Source organism: Typopeltis vanoorti, chromosome 2, assembly GCF_054136105.1.
Source record: "Typopeltis vanoorti isolate ZY-2024b chromosome 2, IOZ_Tvanoo_1.0, whole genome shotgun sequence".
In the NCBI taxonomy this organism is placed as follows: domain Eukaryota; kingdom Metazoa; phylum Arthropoda; class Arachnida; order Uropygi; family Thelyphonidae; genus Typopeltis; species Typopeltis vanoorti.
Genome location: NC_143550.1, coordinates 82,308,058 through 82,327,193, shown reverse-complemented (window position 1 = coordinate 82,327,193; position 19,136 = coordinate 82,308,058). Strand labels below are relative to the sequence as shown.

General features: G+C 36.9%; 1 protein-coding gene across 8 annotated transcripts in view; it reads left to right on the top strand.

Annotated features, from left to right (window-relative positions):
- The window catches only part of Upf2 (UPF2 regulator of nonsense mediated mRNA decay), a 705,876-nt gene that overhangs the window by 509,074 nt on the left and 177,666 nt on the right, over positions 1–19,136 (top strand). For all 8 annotated transcript variants that reach the window (XR_016550243.1, XR_016550244.1, XR_016550245.1 and 5 more), the window contains one exon: positions 9,449–9,531. Coding sequence is in view for 5 of the 8 variants with exons in the window: in XM_090412106.1 (XP_090268232.1) it covers positions 9,449–9,531 (83 nt within the window). In the remaining 3 variants the exon portion in view is untranslated. The remainder of the gene's footprint in view (positions 1–9,448; positions 9,532–19,136) is intronic.

Sequence of the window (19,136 nt, the reverse complement as noted above, 5' to 3'; positions counted from 1 at the left end):
TGTCTTAGTAGAGCTAATCATCTCAGGTGGTATGGTCATTTAAACAGAATGAGGGAGAGGAATGATTAGCAAAACAAGTGTTCTTTGCCAAGTTGGCAGGGAAAAGACCCAGAGGAAGATCAAGGTGTAGATGGATTAACCTCCCTACCGACCAATGTGGATGAAATAGTGACACCAAATTGCACTTCTTATCCATCTTATTCAATGGGTTTTAGAGCTTTGTATCCAGATTTATCTCGACGTCTATAGACATCGTGGCCAGTTGGGGAGTTATTACAGTAAAAAGCACCTTAAAAGACAGAAATATAAGATATGATAATATTGGAAGCTTGACAGATAACAGATTAATTTGGAGGAAAATTGTTGATTGGAAGTTGGTAATGGTGTAACTTTTTTCATGTAGTACTAGCATAATTATTCTGTACATATCAGGAATTTGATGATGAAATATTTTTCACAGTAACAGTTCATTGTGGTAGTTTACTTTCTGATAATTTTTTATGAAATTTTTCATATAGGGATTGTGCAAAAAAAATATTTTTATGTAGGATTCCACAGCTTTAAAAGATTAAGAAATAGTGCTCTAAAATAAGGGAGAAAGTAATTAACCACTAACTTCATCATTAGTTAGAGAACTGCCTACTAATCAGTGACCATCAGTATAAATTCTGATACTCAACTTCCACAGCAGATCTCATCTTTGCCACCCACCTCTGAACAAATGCCAATGAAAGGGTTTAGAAACACCCATGCATTTGCACTTGGCATAAAGATGTGGTCTACATGGCCAATGTTCTTTCATACTCCTTTTTTGCTTTTCTTACCACACTCGTTACCCTTCTAGCCTGCGCTTTATACCGTTCATGTGCCTGCCGGTCACCTTTCTCCTTAAATTCCCTCCATAGTCGTTTCTTTTTTTGCAGCTCAAGCTTAATGGTGTTATTCATCCATTTAACCCCTACTTGATTTATTATTCGTACTCTAGGTATACAGTCAGCCATTGCTTCATTCAAACACTTCTTAACTGCCTCCCATGCACTATCAACTTCTAGTCCTTGCAGTTGTACATGCCATGGCACTGAACCAATCAATGGCTATTTAATTTCTACATTAACAGTACAGAAAATAATTTGAAGATGTACAGATATGATTTGGAAATGTGTGTACTAATGATTCAAAACTAGGTAGAACAATAGTTACTAAAAGATGATGTAGACATCCTCCAAGATGATTTAAATAGACTGGTGGTATGGGCATGTTATCATAACAGCTGCAAGTTTAATATGATAGACTGTTAGGCACTTTTGACAGAACTAGACTGCAGGAAATATAAGTATTTTGAAGAATTATTATGGATAGGGAGTTCAATTTAAGAAGTCATATTGCAAAAGAGCCCAGAATAGCTCATCTCATTACATGGATATTGAAACACATCGACAAGTAGGGATATGAATGTTATTCCTTTTCATAAGACTTGAATAAATCCTATCTGACTTACTCTACACAGAGCTAATTGCCTAGATTCCTTGGAAATGTGGAAGTGGTGGTGAGGATCCATGGATAATCAAAATAATGATATGTCTCTGAAATGCTTCTTATGAGGGATAGATTGAAGTTTAATCAATTAAAAATTGGATACAATAGAAATGTATATATTAAAGGTATTTTATAGGATTGATGTAGAATCATTTTTTTTTAGTACAATAACAGGGAAGGAGAGAACAAGAAGTCACCCTTGAAAATTTACTAAACGTTTTTTGTTATTATTCAAATGCTATAATTGTTTTTAATAAATTTAGTTTAATCCTTTATCCAAGTGTGAGCAAACAAAGTTTGTGCTTGAAAGTATCTTCAGGACTGGGGTAAGGTGGTACAACACCAGGGCACTCCTTGCAAAAGTGGAGCAAGCTACCAATACTCCTATCTCAGTATCTCCCATAATGCAAAACACATCTCCTTGCGGATATGTCTAATATTATGCATTAAGGGAAGGGCCACAACCCAGACTAGTTTCGACCTTTATTGAGGTCTCTTCAGTGCGAGCCAGGCCCAAGTGGAGATACCAGGCAGAAGCATTAGCAGGTCATCTCTACCTATAACATTAGACATATCTGCAAGGAGATGTGTTTTGCATTATGGGAGATACTGGGATAGGAGTGTTGGTAGCTTGCTCCACCTTTGCAAGGAGTGTTCTGGTGTTGTACCACCTTACCCCAGTCCTGAAGATACTTTCAGGCGCAAACTTTGTTTGCTCACACTTGGATAAAGGATTAAACTAAATTTATTATACTCTAACCAAGTGAAAAATAAACTTTCAATATAATTGTTTTTAATGGTAAAATCATGGACATTTTTCTTTTAATTTTATTACACTTGTATTCATTTATACTATAGCTTATCATTCTTCTACAGATATGTCAGTATAAAAAATATAGTTTTTTCATTTGGTTAGAAAGTAAATTATACCTGGTAAGAAATTCTTGTTCTTAATCCTTTACTCAAAAGCAAGCAAGAAGAATTTGCATATGAAGTATCTTCACAACTAGGTTACTTGTATATTGAGTCTGAACCACATAAAAATAACCTCAGTAACTTGAGTAAAGATTTAATACAAATTTCTTGTCAAGTATAATTTATAGTTTGATCCTTTCTTGCACCTTTTGTGCTAGAAAGCTAGTTTTTCCGAGAAGCATTCAAAGATGACTGTACGTCAAGAAATTTAATTGGAAAATTATGTTAACACTTTATATTTTATGCAAAATACAGAATTTTAATTGATTAAATTAAGCTGTAGTAATTATTGAAATAATTACCACTGCTTAATTACTATAAGGCAATGAATTATTCTGTACTTAATGAAATGCTATTGTTTGATTAGCAGTTCATTGCTGTGTCAAAATTTATGTTAGCCATCTGACTTAATTTGTGATTCATAAAATAAAAAATTGCTATACAGGCTTCAGGATGAATCCCAAACTTTCAAGGTTAGTTCCCAGTGTGATTTAAGCAGTATGACAATAAAGCAGTTCTAAGTATAAACTACATGCCATGTTAAATGTCTGTTTTAGAATTAAAATTTAAAAATACCGTATTTTTAAATTTCTAAGTATAAACTACATGCCATGTTAAATGTCTGTTTTAGAATTAAAATTTAAAAATACCGTATTTTTCAGTAGATAACACAACCGTTATCTATACAAAAAAATCTAAATTCGTTAAAAATGAACATGCACGGTATACATTTGAAAGGTATGAGAGGTTAATCAAATGTAACAATAAAACTAAGTTAGAAGTATTACTTAATATTTATTGAACATTAAACTATTCAAATCCAAAAAATTCTTCATCAGACTCAATATTGAAAGAATCAGTTGCGTTAAAAATTTCGTTTGGTATTTCTTCAGCTTAATAATCATTGTCTTCAAACACCACTACATTCCCTTGTACTTTAATGAAACCATTTCTAACACAGTTTTCACTTACAGCAGCCCAACTTTCTGCAATCCACGTAACTATATCTTTATATGACGTTCTTTTCATCTTCCCTGTTTTATATTCATGAATGCCATTCATCATCCAGTCTTCTCACTTAGCACGCAAATTATCTTTGAATTTTTTTACTGCAAGATTAAAGGGTTGGAGTTTATTTGTTAAACCACCTAGAATGACGGCTAATTTGGAATACTTACAATTATTTTAACTTCTGCTGTCGTGTGTGTGCCCTACACAAATCCAACACTAACAAAGATTTTGGCATTTTAAAAAATGCCATTTTTCTCTTTCGCCACACATTCTCCAACCAAAATTTCATAACCAAATTATAACCAAAGGATTTCAAGGCCTACCCATCTTGGGTAAATCTTGGATAAAAGGTTGGATAAATTCCGACAAAGGTTGGAATTTATCCAACCTTTATCATTAGCAGTAACAATAATATCTTTGGAATCACAACCTTTTGGAACCATCTGCAGTTACACAGAGAACCACAGTAAAGATAGACCTTTCATGCCCTGTTGTTAGCAACTGAAACCTCTTTTGCTCCCTTCAGATTCACAGTCCTAGAATTAGGCATGTCAAAACTTATGGGAACCTCATCCATATTCCCAAAGTGACAAACATCAACCCCCCCACACAGGTTTTCTCTCAGAAACAACAAAATTTAGCTACTTTCGCTTCCCAGTCGTATGGAAAATTTTGTCCAATACACACTAGTGGAGGAGCGCACACTTAAATTGTTTCTCTTCATAAATCCAAAAACCCAAGATGGGTAGGCCTTGAAATCCTTTATATTATTGTTTTTCGCAATTCTTTTTGATTCCTGTAACACACGGACAGTAGATATTCTCATACCTTTAGCTCCTTCACTAACAACCCAATCAAACAGTTTTTTTTTTCTATGGTCGGCCACAAGAACCTTCTAAACCTCATAGCACATTTCCTTGTATGTAAACATTTCAGGACTATTTCAGCCTTTCGCCATTCATGAACACTACTTTCTCCAACACTGAACAATCTACCAGCTTCATAATTCCCTTTTTCCTTTGCTACTTCTACCACTTCAAGCTTGAACTGCGCTGTGTTGGATTTTCTCCGAGAAGTACTTCCATGGGTAATTCAGATCTAATAACAAAATATAAACAAATAATGATTTACTTCATGAAATATTTTAAAACAGGATGTACAGAATAGTGTAAAAAATTGACCACTGCTACGAGCAAAGAATGCCTCGTCTCTGTCTTTACTTCCTAGCTCTACCACTAGTTGGTGCAGACGCATTATCTATACATCAAAAGGAGTGATGAAAATGTTGGAGGTGCACATTATCTATCGAAAAATAGGATACTTTATTATCATATTAAACATAAATTTAATTTCATATAATAGTTTCTACCTTCTACTTGAATATACATTACCATGCATGCAATGTTCTTTATATGACTTAACTTATTTTGCATCATCTACAATCTCCAAAATTGTATAATACAGATATAAAGATCAGTCACACCAGTAAGTGTTTGTGTATATATAGTAATCCTTTCTTGTAACTCCAAATGCAACAGTCTAAAGGATAAAGGCTGAGAGATATTTCTGGCTAATGATGAGGACTTGTTGATCAATCCAATAGTTGGAATAGTAGCAGTTCTGACAATCGAAATCTGGTAATTAAAAATGTAACAGAGCTCCTTCATGTTGGCAGTAACATCAGTAAGTGAATATCATGCAAGAGGTCTGCATCTCATTTTGAAAAAAATAATAAGATATGTTTCTGCCTGTAAGATGGTTGTTCTTCTTCTTCTTCTGCAGCTTTTCCCACTTAAGTAGGGTCGCTGTTTGTGGCGAGTCTCCTCCAAAACTTCCTGTCTTGGACTGTAGCTACATCCAAGTTCTTCATCCTCAATTCCTCCTCCACCATCTCCCTCCATCTCTTCTTTGCCCGTCTGCACTTCCTCTACCCCTGCACATCCATCTGCATGACCTTTCTTCCCACACACTCTTCCTCCCTCCTCATCACATGACCAGACCATCTCAACATTGCCTCCTGTATCTTTTCTCCTAAGTTCATAACTTTCACCGTTCCCCTTACATAGTCATTTCTCAGATGATCCTTTCTGGTCACACCGCACATCCACTTAAACATTCTCATCTCTGCTACCTCCATCTTGCTGATGTTATTTTTCCTCAGGGCCACAGTTTCCAAAGCATACATCATAGTTGGTCTCACTACTGTCCTGTAAATTTTGCCATTTAGATTGATCGGCACCATCTTATCACATAGCACTCCAGCCATCTCTCTCCAGTTCCTCCATCCTGCTTGTATGCTGCATCCCGCTTCCTTCCCAGCCTCACCATCCTCTTTCATTGTTGAACCTAAGTATCTAAAGTCACTGACCTTCCTGATGGCATTTCCTTCCAGCTCCAGATCTATCTCCTGGCTGCCATCCACTTTACAACACATATACTCGGTCTTACTTCTGCTCAGTCTCATACCTCTCTCTTCCAGTACTTTCCTCCAACTTTCCAGTTTGGCTGCCGCTTCTTCTCTTGATTCTGCACGCAGCACAATGTCATCTGCATACAACATAGTCCAAGGCGCATCTTCTCTCACTTCCTCCGTCACCACCTCCATCACAATATTAAACAGGAATGGACTTAATGCTAACCCTTGATGCAAGCCAACTGTCACTGGAAAACTTTCTGTCGCTCCCAGGCAGATTCGAATACTTGTCTTCACATTTCTGTACATCTCCTGCACCAACCTGACATATTTCTCTGGTACCTTCTTCTCCCTCAGGCTCCTCCTCCAGACCTTGCCCTGGCACTCTATCATACGCTTTCTCCAGATCAATAAATACCAGATGTAGCTCCTGTTGCTTCTCTCGAAACTTTTCCATCATCTGTCGTACCCCAAAGATAGCTTCTGTGGCCGATCGACCAGGCATGAAGCCAAATTGCTCCTTTGCAATCTCTACCTCCTTCCTTAGTCTTCCATCAAGAACCCTTTCTAGGATTTTCATTGTGTGGGACATCAACTTTATTCCTCTGTAATTCTTAGTCTTGTGCATCCCCTTTACCATTGTAGATAGGGATAAGAGCACTTTTTCTCCATTCCCCAAGTATATTTTCCTGTTGGCAAACTTTCATGAACAGGTCCCACAGCAGGTCAATTCCCTTTCCCCCCGGAGCCTTCCATGCCTCCACTGGAATCCTGTCTGGGCCCACCGATTTTCCATTCTTCATCCTCTTCATGGCCTCCTTCACTTCCACTCTACTGATGTTCTGCAGCATCCCCTCAGAAGGCTGCCCATCTTCTCTGTGAGTCCTTGCATTTTCCTCAGGCTGCCCATCTTCTCTGTGAGTCCTTGCATTTTCCTCATTCAAAAGTCCCTCAAAGTATATGTCCACATCCCTCCATAACATTCTTCCTTCAGCGTCTTTGATCTGCCTCACATGTACGATGTCCTTTGAAGCCTTATTTCTACATTTTGCCAATTGATAAATCTTTCTCTGTCCTTCCTTTGTTTCTAATTGATCATAAAGGTCTTGATATGTCCATGGCCTTCGCCTGTGCAACAACTCTCTTGGCTTCTCGATTTTTCTCTCTAGATTCCTCTGTCCTCTTCCACTCTTGACTCGTCCCACTTTTGTTTTGCCTTCCTCTTAGCCATCACTGCTTCTTGCATCATTATTCCACCACCAACCCTCCTTCTGCTCTGTAATCTTTCTGGATGTTTCACCAAGCACCTCAATTGCACAACTTAGAACTACTTTTGAATTATGTCGCCACCAGTCTTGTACACTTTCTAGTCCATCCGAAATCCTCTAACACCTTCTCCCTAAAACGATTCCTCACACTCTCTTCTTTTAAGCAAAACCACTTAATTTTCTTCCTCCCATGGCTTCCAAAGGTTCTTATCTTCGACTTTATTTCAAAGTCTGCACACAGCAGCCGGTGTTGCTGTGCCACTTGATCTGTTGGGATTGCTTTACAATTTGTTACTGCCTTAAGATGTTTTCTTCTAGTCAAAATGTAGCCAGTCTGTGAACTATTATAGCCACTTTTAAATGTTATCAAATGCTCTTCCCTCTTTCAGAAGAAGGTGTTCACAATTGCCAGATCAAATGCTACTGCAAAGTTCATAATCCTCTCTGCTTCCTGGTTCATCATTTCTGCTCCGTGGCCACCATGCACCCTTTCACAGTCCCTATTCTGTCTCCCTATGTGTCCGTTCAAGTCTCCTCCAACAATCACCATCTCGTTTTCTTCCAGTTCCCTCATTTCTTCATCTAGCAAGTTCCAGAATTCATCTTTCTCTTCTGCTGTACAGCCAACTTGTGGGGCATATACACATAAGACGACCAGTTGCTCTTCTCCAAGACCCAGTTTCATTTGCATGATCCTGTTCTTCCTCCTACCCGCTTCCAGTACTTCACCCTTCATTCTGCCACACACCACAATTCCGACACCATTTCTTCCCTCTTTATTCGCTCCAGAGTAGAACAATTTATACCCATCTCCCAGTTCCTTTTCCTTTTCTCCCTTTCACCTTGTCTCCTGCATGCATAAAATGTCCAACTTCCTCTTCCTCATCATGTCTGCCACCTCTCTTCCCCTTCCAGTCATGCTTCCAACATTCAACGTTCCCACTTGCTGGGCTCGCTTCTTTAACTGCAACCGGCCTTGATGTAGCAGCCCTCATCCATTTTTCACAGCTGTGCACGTCGCTTAAGGGGTACGCCCTAGCCCTTGTATCACTTTCTTTTTGACTCATTTAATCATATCTAGAGCTGGCAGTGAAGTTTTATAACTGGATGCCCTTCCTGACGTCAACCCTCCCCATTTATCTGGGCTTGGGACCGGCACCTATTGTGGCTAGCTTGTCCCCCCCCCCCCTTCGGTGGCTGCAATAGGCGAAATGACATAGGAAAGATTCACCTCCTAGCCCTCGAATACTCTAATAGCATTGGGGGTAAGGAGCAAGAAGAGAAGAAAGAAGGGTAGAGGACCAGTCCTCAGATAATATAACAGATGTATATTACATGAAGTAAGGCATGGTCCAGTATCAGGTACCTCGGGTTTGCCATGCCCGTACTCACTAAAGCGAGTCCATGAAGTTACTATTCAACAACCATTAAGATGGTTGTTGAATAGGAATTTTTGGAAATTCTCCAAATGAAATAAATTCTTATTGTGAGTATTATTTATTTCATCTTGAATGAAATTGCTTCACCATTATAAAATGTATCTGAACATCAGTTTTTCTAAACACCCACTCAGAAATCTTGATCATAAACTCATAGTTTATGATCTGCTTCTTCAAGATGTATAGCTCTTGCAAATGTTATGAATGTAAATACACTTTTCTTAGTCCTCCAAATATTAATTTTAGGAATTCCATGGTATTCACCAAGTACTGCTTGTTCTTCCAAGATCACACTATATTGCTCAAATCATTTTTTTTTTTTTTAACTTAGTGATTAACTTCATAATGATATACAGCACCAAATAATCTAGTTTTTCCACAGAAGTCTGTACATATAAAAACTTCTTGATTAGAGCTGGTACTATTTGGAAAGCACTGTTGGTGTTGGAAGCAATATATTTTGTGTTGAAATTGCAAAAATAAATGATGTGAATGTTGGCGCCTTCTCATTCAAAAACTTAGCTGGCATCTTTTTATTAGTCGCATAGATAAACGAAGTCAGTGTAATAACACGAAAGGCGCTCTGTTTATAAGTTGAGAGTGCTTATATGAACCAATGCAATCGGTTTTTCAGTCACTAGTGGTTGAATCATGAAATTATCATATCTTCCCTCAAATCCAGAATTGGACCTACTGCTTAAATATCTCAAAGAATTGACTCTGAAGTTTGGCAGATTATTCCTGGAGCATTTTGTATAAAATTTATTGAAAAAAAAAAAAAAAAAATTATGTCACATATTTTTCAGTTATACCTTTAGAAATCAAATCTGAGGAAGAAAACAGTACTATCAATTTTGTACTCATGACAAGAAGAGGAAATAAACAACAGGTAATCTTTATATTTATATATATATATATATATTGCTATCTGGCGAAAAGATGTGCTGGTAGAAAGCTCCTGAAAGATCTGTGATTTTTTGTTGATTTATTGAGCATTTTCTTTGATTTAATGGTGTATTTTTATTACATTATTGTAGATTATTAGTGTAATTATTGTACTATGGCATTTTATAACATAATTGCAGTTTTTACTACTACTAAGAATGGCTTCGAAAACTCGTCACAACAGGGCAGCGTCTAAAGCTCAAGTTGTTCCTACTGTGGAGAGCATTGTCCTGGTGAACAAAAGTGCTGCTGCAGTGATAAAAATTTATCTGAGGATAAGCTGACATTAGAAATATCTCAATTAAAAGAAATTATTAGGAAGTCGACCAGTAAATTATAAAAATGGAAAAAAGGTTTAACTAAACTTAGACAGGATAAGAAAAAGGATCAGAACAAAAACAGGCAGGAAAGTACTGTACTTGGTAATCATAATATTAATAACAGCAAGATAAGTCAGTTAAAAATCTAAAATAAAAAGAGGTGATATGATATGATATGGTGATTCAATCTTAAAATTTGCACTTGTCAGGGAAGTCACCACTTCTAGTTTCCTGTGGGTGAAAAATAAAGATATGCAAACGTAATTAAAAAACAAGAAAGAAAAGCAAAAGAAATGGTAGTTTTGGATACTAATAATTTAAGTAGCAACAAATATAGTATGAGAGAAGATATTAAAGGTCTGTTGGAAGAAGCGAGAAAGAAATGTGAGAGAGTAATAATTAGATGTGATTCATTAGATGAATAAATGGATGCAATTTTTTAGATGTATGAAGTGAGTTTGATGGCTTCAAACTCAAAATGGCCTGCATTTAAATGAATTCAAGTGCAGGCCATATAAGAGGGATGTCCTGCACTTGAATTCATTTAGCATCAGGAACCTGGAAAAATTACTCTTCTTGGTATGAGACCTAATGGAGAGAATCAGAGAAACTAAATCATCAATTGATGAATGGAAAAAGTGTGTGTAAAAGTTCAGCTATAGTATGCAAATGAGATAAATATAAAAATGCCTTCAAACAACGTTATGTATGTGGCGAGGGGGTGGAAAAATATGCTTTGGGTTTGGACGTTTTAAGTTTGTCTCGGGAGGAAAAGAGAAAAAGTTCTACAACAAGGGCAAATAGAATGCATATCAAATTACAGGAAAATCTCGCTTATTGTGAATTTGATATGCGCGATAATCAGTTAGCGCAATTGAGTGAAATGATACTATTTCCCGATTTAAGCAAGTGATTAATCAGTTAATGCGATTTTTTTTTTTGTTATGCAAAATTTTACATCGTGCAAAATTTTTTGCCACCAATCTGCAGCATACGGAAAATCTGGAAGTCATTAAGAGACATTAAAGTGGTGCTAGTAATACAATGATTGTGCGAGACCTAGGATATAGTGAGTCAACAGTTTGGACTATATTAAATAAGAACAAAGAATACAAAGAACAAGGAAAGTTGCTATTGCTTCTTTAAGCATGCAGATTACCCAAAATTAGAAGCCATTTTATGATTGAGATGGAGCATCTTCTGTCACTCTGGGTTGAGGATTATAAACAAAAAAATAATACTTCTTAGTACAGGGAATATTCAAGCAAAACCTCTCAATATTTTTACCTCACTGAAAGAAACCAAATTTCAAGAGCAATGTGAAAGCTTTACTGCAAGTTTAGAATGGTTTGACTATTTTAAAAATCGAGCTGGACTGCATAATGTAAGAATAACTGAGGAATCTGCTACTGTTGATAAAGATTCTGTGGCCAAGTTTCGTGAAGAATTGCAAAGCATAATTCAGGAGGGTGATTATGATGATCGGCAAATATTCAACATCGACGAAACTGGTCTCTTCTGGAAGCGTATGCCAACAAAAACTTTTCTAGTTAAAACTGAAATATCTCAACCAGAATACAGTATATAAAGATCGTTTATGCTTTTATTAGGAGGCAATATAGAAGGTGACTTTAAACTCAAGCCTAAGTTAGTTTAGCATGTGCAAAATCCAAGATCTAACATTATTAAAGAAATCAGCACAATTGGAAAAAACTTGGATTTAATGAACTGGATAATGAAGATGTGAGAAACTTGCTTGATTCCCATTCAGAACAGTTAAGTGAGAATGATCTCCTTCAACTAGAAGAACAGTGTGCATATGAAGAAGAAGATAAGGAGTGCGAACAAGAAGGAGAATGTTACGACTAAGAAGCTAACTGCAAAAGAACTTGAGCTAGTTTTCAATCACATTGAGATTGCTGATCCTGATATGAAACGAAGTTTTAAAGTCTGCCAAAATCTTGATAAAGCAATCACCAGCTATTGCAAATTGCATGGCAAGATGAAAAAGTTGAGCATGATTCAAACATCTTTACTTAATTTTTTTTATAAAAAATAGCTCAATCAAATGTTGAGACATTAAATAAAAATTTAAGCAATTGATTTTTATTAATTTTGATGATTTTATCCTTTAATATAGCTTATACTGTAATTTTTTTTTTCCAAATTTACACTAACCGATGGATGAATTATAATGATTCCTGTTGTTTATTGTATTCGCTTAGTGTGCATTAATTGATGGATTAATTAATTGCATTAAGCAAGGTTTTCCTGTATAAGAATGGGGTAGTTGGTAATTTATTATGTCTATACACAAATGCCAGGAGCATCAGAAACAAAGGGGTTGAGTTCATTGCTTTATTGAAAATGATGTGGGCTAAGATTGTTGCCATTAGTGAAACTTGGCTATTAGACTCAGATATGGGATCAAGTGTAATATGTATGTTACCGCTAAAGTGCGAAAACCGTTAATGTGCACATTACCTAGCTAATCTGCAGATTAACTGATTTGCTCCGTTAACGTGCGGAATCAAGAGTTTTCCACATTTTACCAAGGTAATGTGCACATTAACAGCTTCCGTATCGTTAAAGTTCAAAAGTTTGTTTCTCTCATTTCCTTTCCCTACTCCTTCCCCCCTCTCCCTCCACTTTTAGTTTGGTTTTTTAATAAGTAAACATAATTTTATCATGTTTTTTTTCTTAATTGTAATAATATTTTAAACCGTTTGATTCCTTGTATTATATTAATTGATTGATGATTGATTCTATCAACTAATTTGTTGATTGTTTGATTGTATTAACTTGATTCTTTAGATATCAAAAAATAAATAAATAACATTATCTTAATTTAAACATACAGAAACGTTGCTGTTGTTCCAGCAAAGATCTTATTTTCACTTTAACGAGTGCCTAGTAGGTAATGTGCAGATTACCTAGGTAATTTGAGAAATGAAACAATTTTCCGCACATTAACGGATCACCGTAGTTAATCTGCACAATACCTAGATAATCTGCAGAATAACTGATTTCTGCACTTTAGCGGTAACATGTATACTATTTTTAGAAATGACATATGAGATAGGAGAGGAGAAGAATGAGTACGCCTAATGATATCAGATGACTTAAGTTCAGTTAGGGTAGAAAACACAAGAAAACAATGATGGTAACAATGTCCCATGTAGCAGTCAGTTTGAGTCTGTCTAGTGTGAAATGGAAGTTGACAGATTACCAAACGAGTGATCATTATGTGCGACTTTAATTTTCCAAACATTGATTGGGTAGATGAGAAATCTTGTGATAAGAAAGAAGAGGAATTTATTGAATTTCTCAAGTAGAATGTGAAAGAAGGAACTTGAGGTCAAAGAGTATTGGATTTCCTCAAAGCATCAGAAAGGATCTCTGGTAAGAATATGGCTATTTTACCACCAATTGTATAATAAATTTAGTTTAATCCTTTATCCAAGTGTGAGCAAACAAAGTTTGTGCCTGAAGTATCTTCAGGACTGGGGTAAGGTGATACAGCACCAGGGCAACTCGTTGCAAAGGTGGAGCAAGCTACCAACACTCCTGTCTGAGTATCTCCTATAATGCAAAACACATCTCCTTGCGGATATGTCTAATGTTATGCATTAAGGGAAGGGCCACTACCCAGACTAGTTTCGACCTTTATTGAGGTCTCTTCAGTGGGAGCCAGGCCCAAGTTGAGATACCAGGAGAAGCATTTGCAGGTCATCTCTACCTATCGGAGTTGCCAAATGGTGTGCCACCCTTTTTTAATAAATTACTCTGGATTTAGAGAAAGATGTTGAAAGTTTATTTTTCACTTGGTTAGAGTATAATAAATTTAGTTTAATCCTTTATCCAAGTGTGAGCAAACAAAGTTTGCGCCTGAAGTATCTTCAGGACTGGGGTAAGGTGATACAGCACCAGGGCAACTCGTTGCAAAGGTGGAGCAAGCTACCAACACTCCTGTCTGAGTATCTCCTATAATGCAAAACACATCTCCTTGCGGATATGCCTAATGTTATGCATTAAGGGAAGGGCCACTACCCAGACTAGTTTCAACCTTTATTGAGGTCTCTTCAGTGGGAGTAAACTTTCAACAACTTTCAACAATACCACCAATTGGTGACAGTGATCATGCTGCGCTTTCTTGGGAAGTATCTAATTGTATGGATGCTCCGATTAAAACAGGTTACATGTTGAACTACAAAGCTGGAAATTATGATCAACTTAGGATAATACTATCTTTGGTGCCATGGTATCAGTTATGGAATGGGAAAAATGTCAGCAATGCATGGGAAGCTTTGAAAAATTGTTTAAAGAAGGCGGTATCTGAATGTATCCCTGGTGTTCGAAGAATAAATAAGTTGGCAGTGAAATAGATGTGCAACCTTATTAAGCAAGAGATCCACAAGAAGATGATGATGTGGAAAGAATATCGTGAAAATAAAAGTGAGAGGAGTTATGAAATATATAAAGCTCAGGCCAGAAAAGTAACAAGTATTGTGCAGAAAGCTAAATTGGAGTATGAAAAAAATTGGCCATGCAAGCTAAAGGCAATCCAAAAGAATTTTATCATTATCCTGCAAGCAAAAGAAAGAATGAATGTGAAAGAATAACTTTATTGTGTGTAGATGGTACTCTAGTGTCAGAAGTTAATGAGATTGTTCAGTTAATGAGTGCTCACTTTGCTAAGATATATCAATGAGGTGTATGTAACATAATGCACAGTGCTACTGCTATATTGGATGAATAGTTAGAGAAGAGCTGTTGCATAACCTGGATAAGAATTTATCAATAGGGGGATAGATGGAATATCAACCAGTTTGCTAAAAGAATGTTCAGCTTTTAGATGTGCTAGGTATGATATAGGCTAGATATGTAGGCCTTTTACATGTTTGTATAACTTGAGTCTAAGCTCAGGAATAGAAGGAATCTATGATAGTTCCATTGTACAAGGGCAAAAACTGATGTGTCTGACTACTTGACCTATCAGTATCTGGTGTGGTAGTGAAGATTTTAGAGAAATTGGTAAGAACTTGCATACAGAAATGGATAGACAAACAATCTATCCTCTGCAAGGAGCAGCATGGGTTTAATAAAGGAAGGTCATGTTTTAACAATTTGTTCATATTTTATAACAGTGGTATGGCCGAATTGGATAAAGGTAATGGATACATATGATAATGTTGGATTTTTCTAAGGCATTTGATAGGATTCCACACAAAAGGCTGTTTAATAAACTGGAGAATATGTGATTGGAATATAAACTCTTGACTTGGATCAGGAGATTGTTGACAAACAGATACCAAAAAGTGGTATACAGTGTGTGTGAATCTGCCAGATTAAGATGACCAGTGGTGTATCTCAGGGTTCAGTCCTTGGGCCATTATTGTTCAATCTATACATTAATGACATCAGGCAGAGTCTAACATCAGATGTGCAATTGTTTGCCGATGATGCAAAGATAGGCAGGGCAATCAGGATGTTACTATGCTATTCAGCACTTACAAAATGATTTGAACAGGCTGGAAATTTGGGCAAAACGAAAATGGCTATCAGTTTAATGTTAGTAAGTGTAAGTTATGCACTTTGGTGTGATTAGAGTTCCAGTGGCATATTATATTAGCAGGGTTATGCTACAAGAAACTGAAGAGGCAAGGGATCTTATCATATTGGTGGATAGGAATTTGAAGTTCAAAGGTCACATAGCAAAAGTTGCAAATACAACTCAAAGGATAATTGTGATGTTGAAGCGAACCTTGACATGTAAGGATGAGGAAGTCATTTTGCCTCTATAAGACTTTGATAAGACCATACCTGGATTATTTTGCACAGATTTGGTCTCCCAGATTCCAAGGGGATAAAGAAGCTGTGGAAAGGGTGCAAAGAAGAGTTACAAAGATTATATATGGATTATGGGATTTAGGTTATGAGGAACAGATTGCGAGTATGTGGATTACAGACTGATTAACAGGCGAAAGAGGGGGTAATATGATAATGATAGAGGTGTATAAACTTTTGAACGGGTGTTATGGGATATCGTGTGATGAAATTTTGGGTGTTATATGAAAGGTGGGGAGAGAACACAGAGGCATCCATGGAAGTTAAGTTTGTTCACAGTCAAGGAAGAGATTAAAGCTAGGTTTTTTTCTTTCACAGAGCAGTGAGGGACTGGAATAGTTTGCCTTTAGAGGTAGTGAGTGCACCTAGTGCAAATGAATTTAAGGGAAGGTATGACATTTGATTTAGGTGATCCTCCCTCAATGATTCCTTGACTTCCTGGAGGTCTCAGATGATGATAATAATAATAATAATAATAATAATAGTGGTTATATTAATAAGGCCTGCTCCTCTCCACAGTCTCTTTATCCATTGTAGAAAAGTCTTGTCTAGACTACGATTACTGTTATTTTAATGTCATACACTAATACACTTCATATCCTACTACAGATATGGTTGTTTGTGATGACTAAGTAGTAGCAGATGAATTTTCTCATCCAGTGTAACTTCAGTTTCAGTTTCAAATCACATATTTTGGTTCTTTTGAAACATTTCTGACTGCATCCTCCAAGTCTTTTTTTCTTCCATCCTGTTATCAAATATTTGTTTTGCTAACCTTTTCTGTCCCATTTAAGTGATTATGTCACCTTATATTAATTTTGCTCACATATTTTTCAAGATTATCTTCCTAATATCTTCATTTTTCATATGATTCTTCTCTTGATACCATCTGTTCAATGACCTAATTATTCTGAAAACTTTGGTTCATTTCATCTACCTCTGTTACAGAGAACAGAGGTAGATGAAATGAAAGGAGAAGTTGGTTCAATGAGTTTGAAGATGTTGACTAGCAGCAGTTTCTCTTGTTCCTATAGTTTTTAAAGAAAGAAAAATTATAGTGGCTAATTCAGCAGAGACTGAATTAGCCATTATTGACAGGGACTGGAGTGTCCCTGGACCCGATCCTTTAGGAAAGGCTGGAGGGGATGGGTAAGTAGTTCAGGGGAAGTGACATGAGCTTTTTTCTTGCAGGAAATTATACAGAAGTGGGTTTTACTAATGCTTCAGTTCACAAGTTTATCTTCACTCCATTGAAGAATAGTGAGGTAATATGAGTTTAAGGTATTTGTTATGGAGAATCTTGAAGCTTCTAATAATTGGGTACTACAAGGTTTGTCTAATGAAAATGAAGAGTGGATTGTACTGTCATCAGCATAGCTATTGATAGGATTTGAAGATAATAAGAGGGTCAATTATGTACAGAAAGAAGAGTGAAAGTACAGAGGCATATCGACACCTCAACCTCTCTTTCTGCAGCAAGATGGTAGAACATGAGCCTCATCCGAAATACCTTGGAGTGAGCCTGGGCAGAAGCTTAATCTATGAAAGGCACATCACCGCCCTGTCCAATAAAATTAAAATGAGAAATAATATCATTTCAAGGCTTGCTGGAACAACCTGGGGTTGTGGGGCAGAAGTCCTAAGGTCATCTGCACTAGCCCTCCCATTCTCTGCAGCAGAATACTGTCCCCCCCCCATCTGGGAAAGAAGTGTGCACACTAACATCATAGACACCCAACTAAACTCTACTGCACACAATTAGTGAGACACTGAGAAGCACCCCTCTCCCCTGGTTACCTGTCCTATCTAATATTGCTCCACCAAATATATGGAGAAGACAAGCCTTGATTAAAGAATTTAATAAAGTAATGGGCAACCTGCTCCTGCCCCTGCACGAGACTCAAAAATCCACCTAGTCTTTGCCTAAAATCAAGAAACCCTTTCTGGACCAGTGTTATCTCCACATGTCAGATGTTAATGGTAAGGCAGCTGAAGAGAGTTTGTCCATGGACCAGAAACGGTTCCTTGATTTTAGGTGAAGAACAATCTCCCAACAAATGGCTTCCTTGTTGAAGATCCTTGTGCTCCACAGCCTGGTTTTGCTCTTCCTAGGAAGATTTGGTCACCTATCAACAGGATCAGAACTAATCAGAGCAGATGTGGCTACCTACTACACAAATGTAAACTGTCAGACCACCCTTATTGTGATTGTTCCCCCATAGCCCATACGATCACTCATATTGTGAACAACTGTCCAAAATGCCATTTTGTGGTAACCTCCAAGACATCCACGAGGTGATAGGTGAGGCCCTGGATTGGCTTTATGGACTAGGCATTGACCTATAGCTGTTTATATTCTTTCTGCCATAAGAATAAATAAAAGTGGGGAAATATGAGGAGAGGAAACCATCTACCATAACATATAGTGAGTGAGGTGAGAGGAACCTGCCAGACCTGATCGAATGCCATAGAAATATCAACAGCAACCATGTGAATTTCTGCAAACCCTCCCATGGCTTTGGGTCCAGTAGCAGATGATGAATGCCAGATCACCTATGGATTGAGAGTGGAAAAATTCATATTATTGTTCACAAATTAGCTGGTTAGCCTCTAGGTGATGTGCAGAAGTGTAGAAGTTGTCCATTGATGACCTTCTCCATAGTTTTTGGGAGAATAGAAATGAGAAGTGGATGGTTGTTTGTTGGCTGACATTTATCACTTTGTTTGGAGAGGGGCTGATTGTGAGCACTTGTTTCTATGCCAGTTGAGTAGAAATATTGAAGAGGCAATATAGTGTAGGAATTAACTTTTGATATAATATTAATACCTTTATTAATGACTATAAAAATTCCCTGATTATGGAAATCAATAGCCCAAGAAAACCAGCATACCAGGTGTCAGGTGTTTTGACCTGCAGGATTCCTGATGACCACTATTTAAGTTGTCAAGAAGATAATGTGAACGAAGTTTCAAGGGTAAAGCCTACAGGAACTTTTGAAACAGGTGAGGTCACCACTTTCCTAAACAGAAAACGTTAATTGCAACATGAAATGTTAAAAGTATGTTTCAAATTGGAAAGACAAGAGAAGTTATAAAGGAAGAGGAAAGTATGGAATAGATAATTTAGGGTTAAGTAAGTTGAGATGGACAGGCTTTGGAAGAGTGAAAACTGTACATGGATATCATATATTGTATTCAGGATCAGATGAAAGCCATGAAAGAGGTGTGACACTTATATTTAGTGCAGAAATAAGTAAAAGGTTGATAAATTGAAAGCCCATAAGTGAGCAGATAATGGCTAGATTATATTCAAGATGTATTAAAATAACCATAATACAATTTTATGCACCAACAAATGAGAAGGATCTTGAAGAGAAGGAGA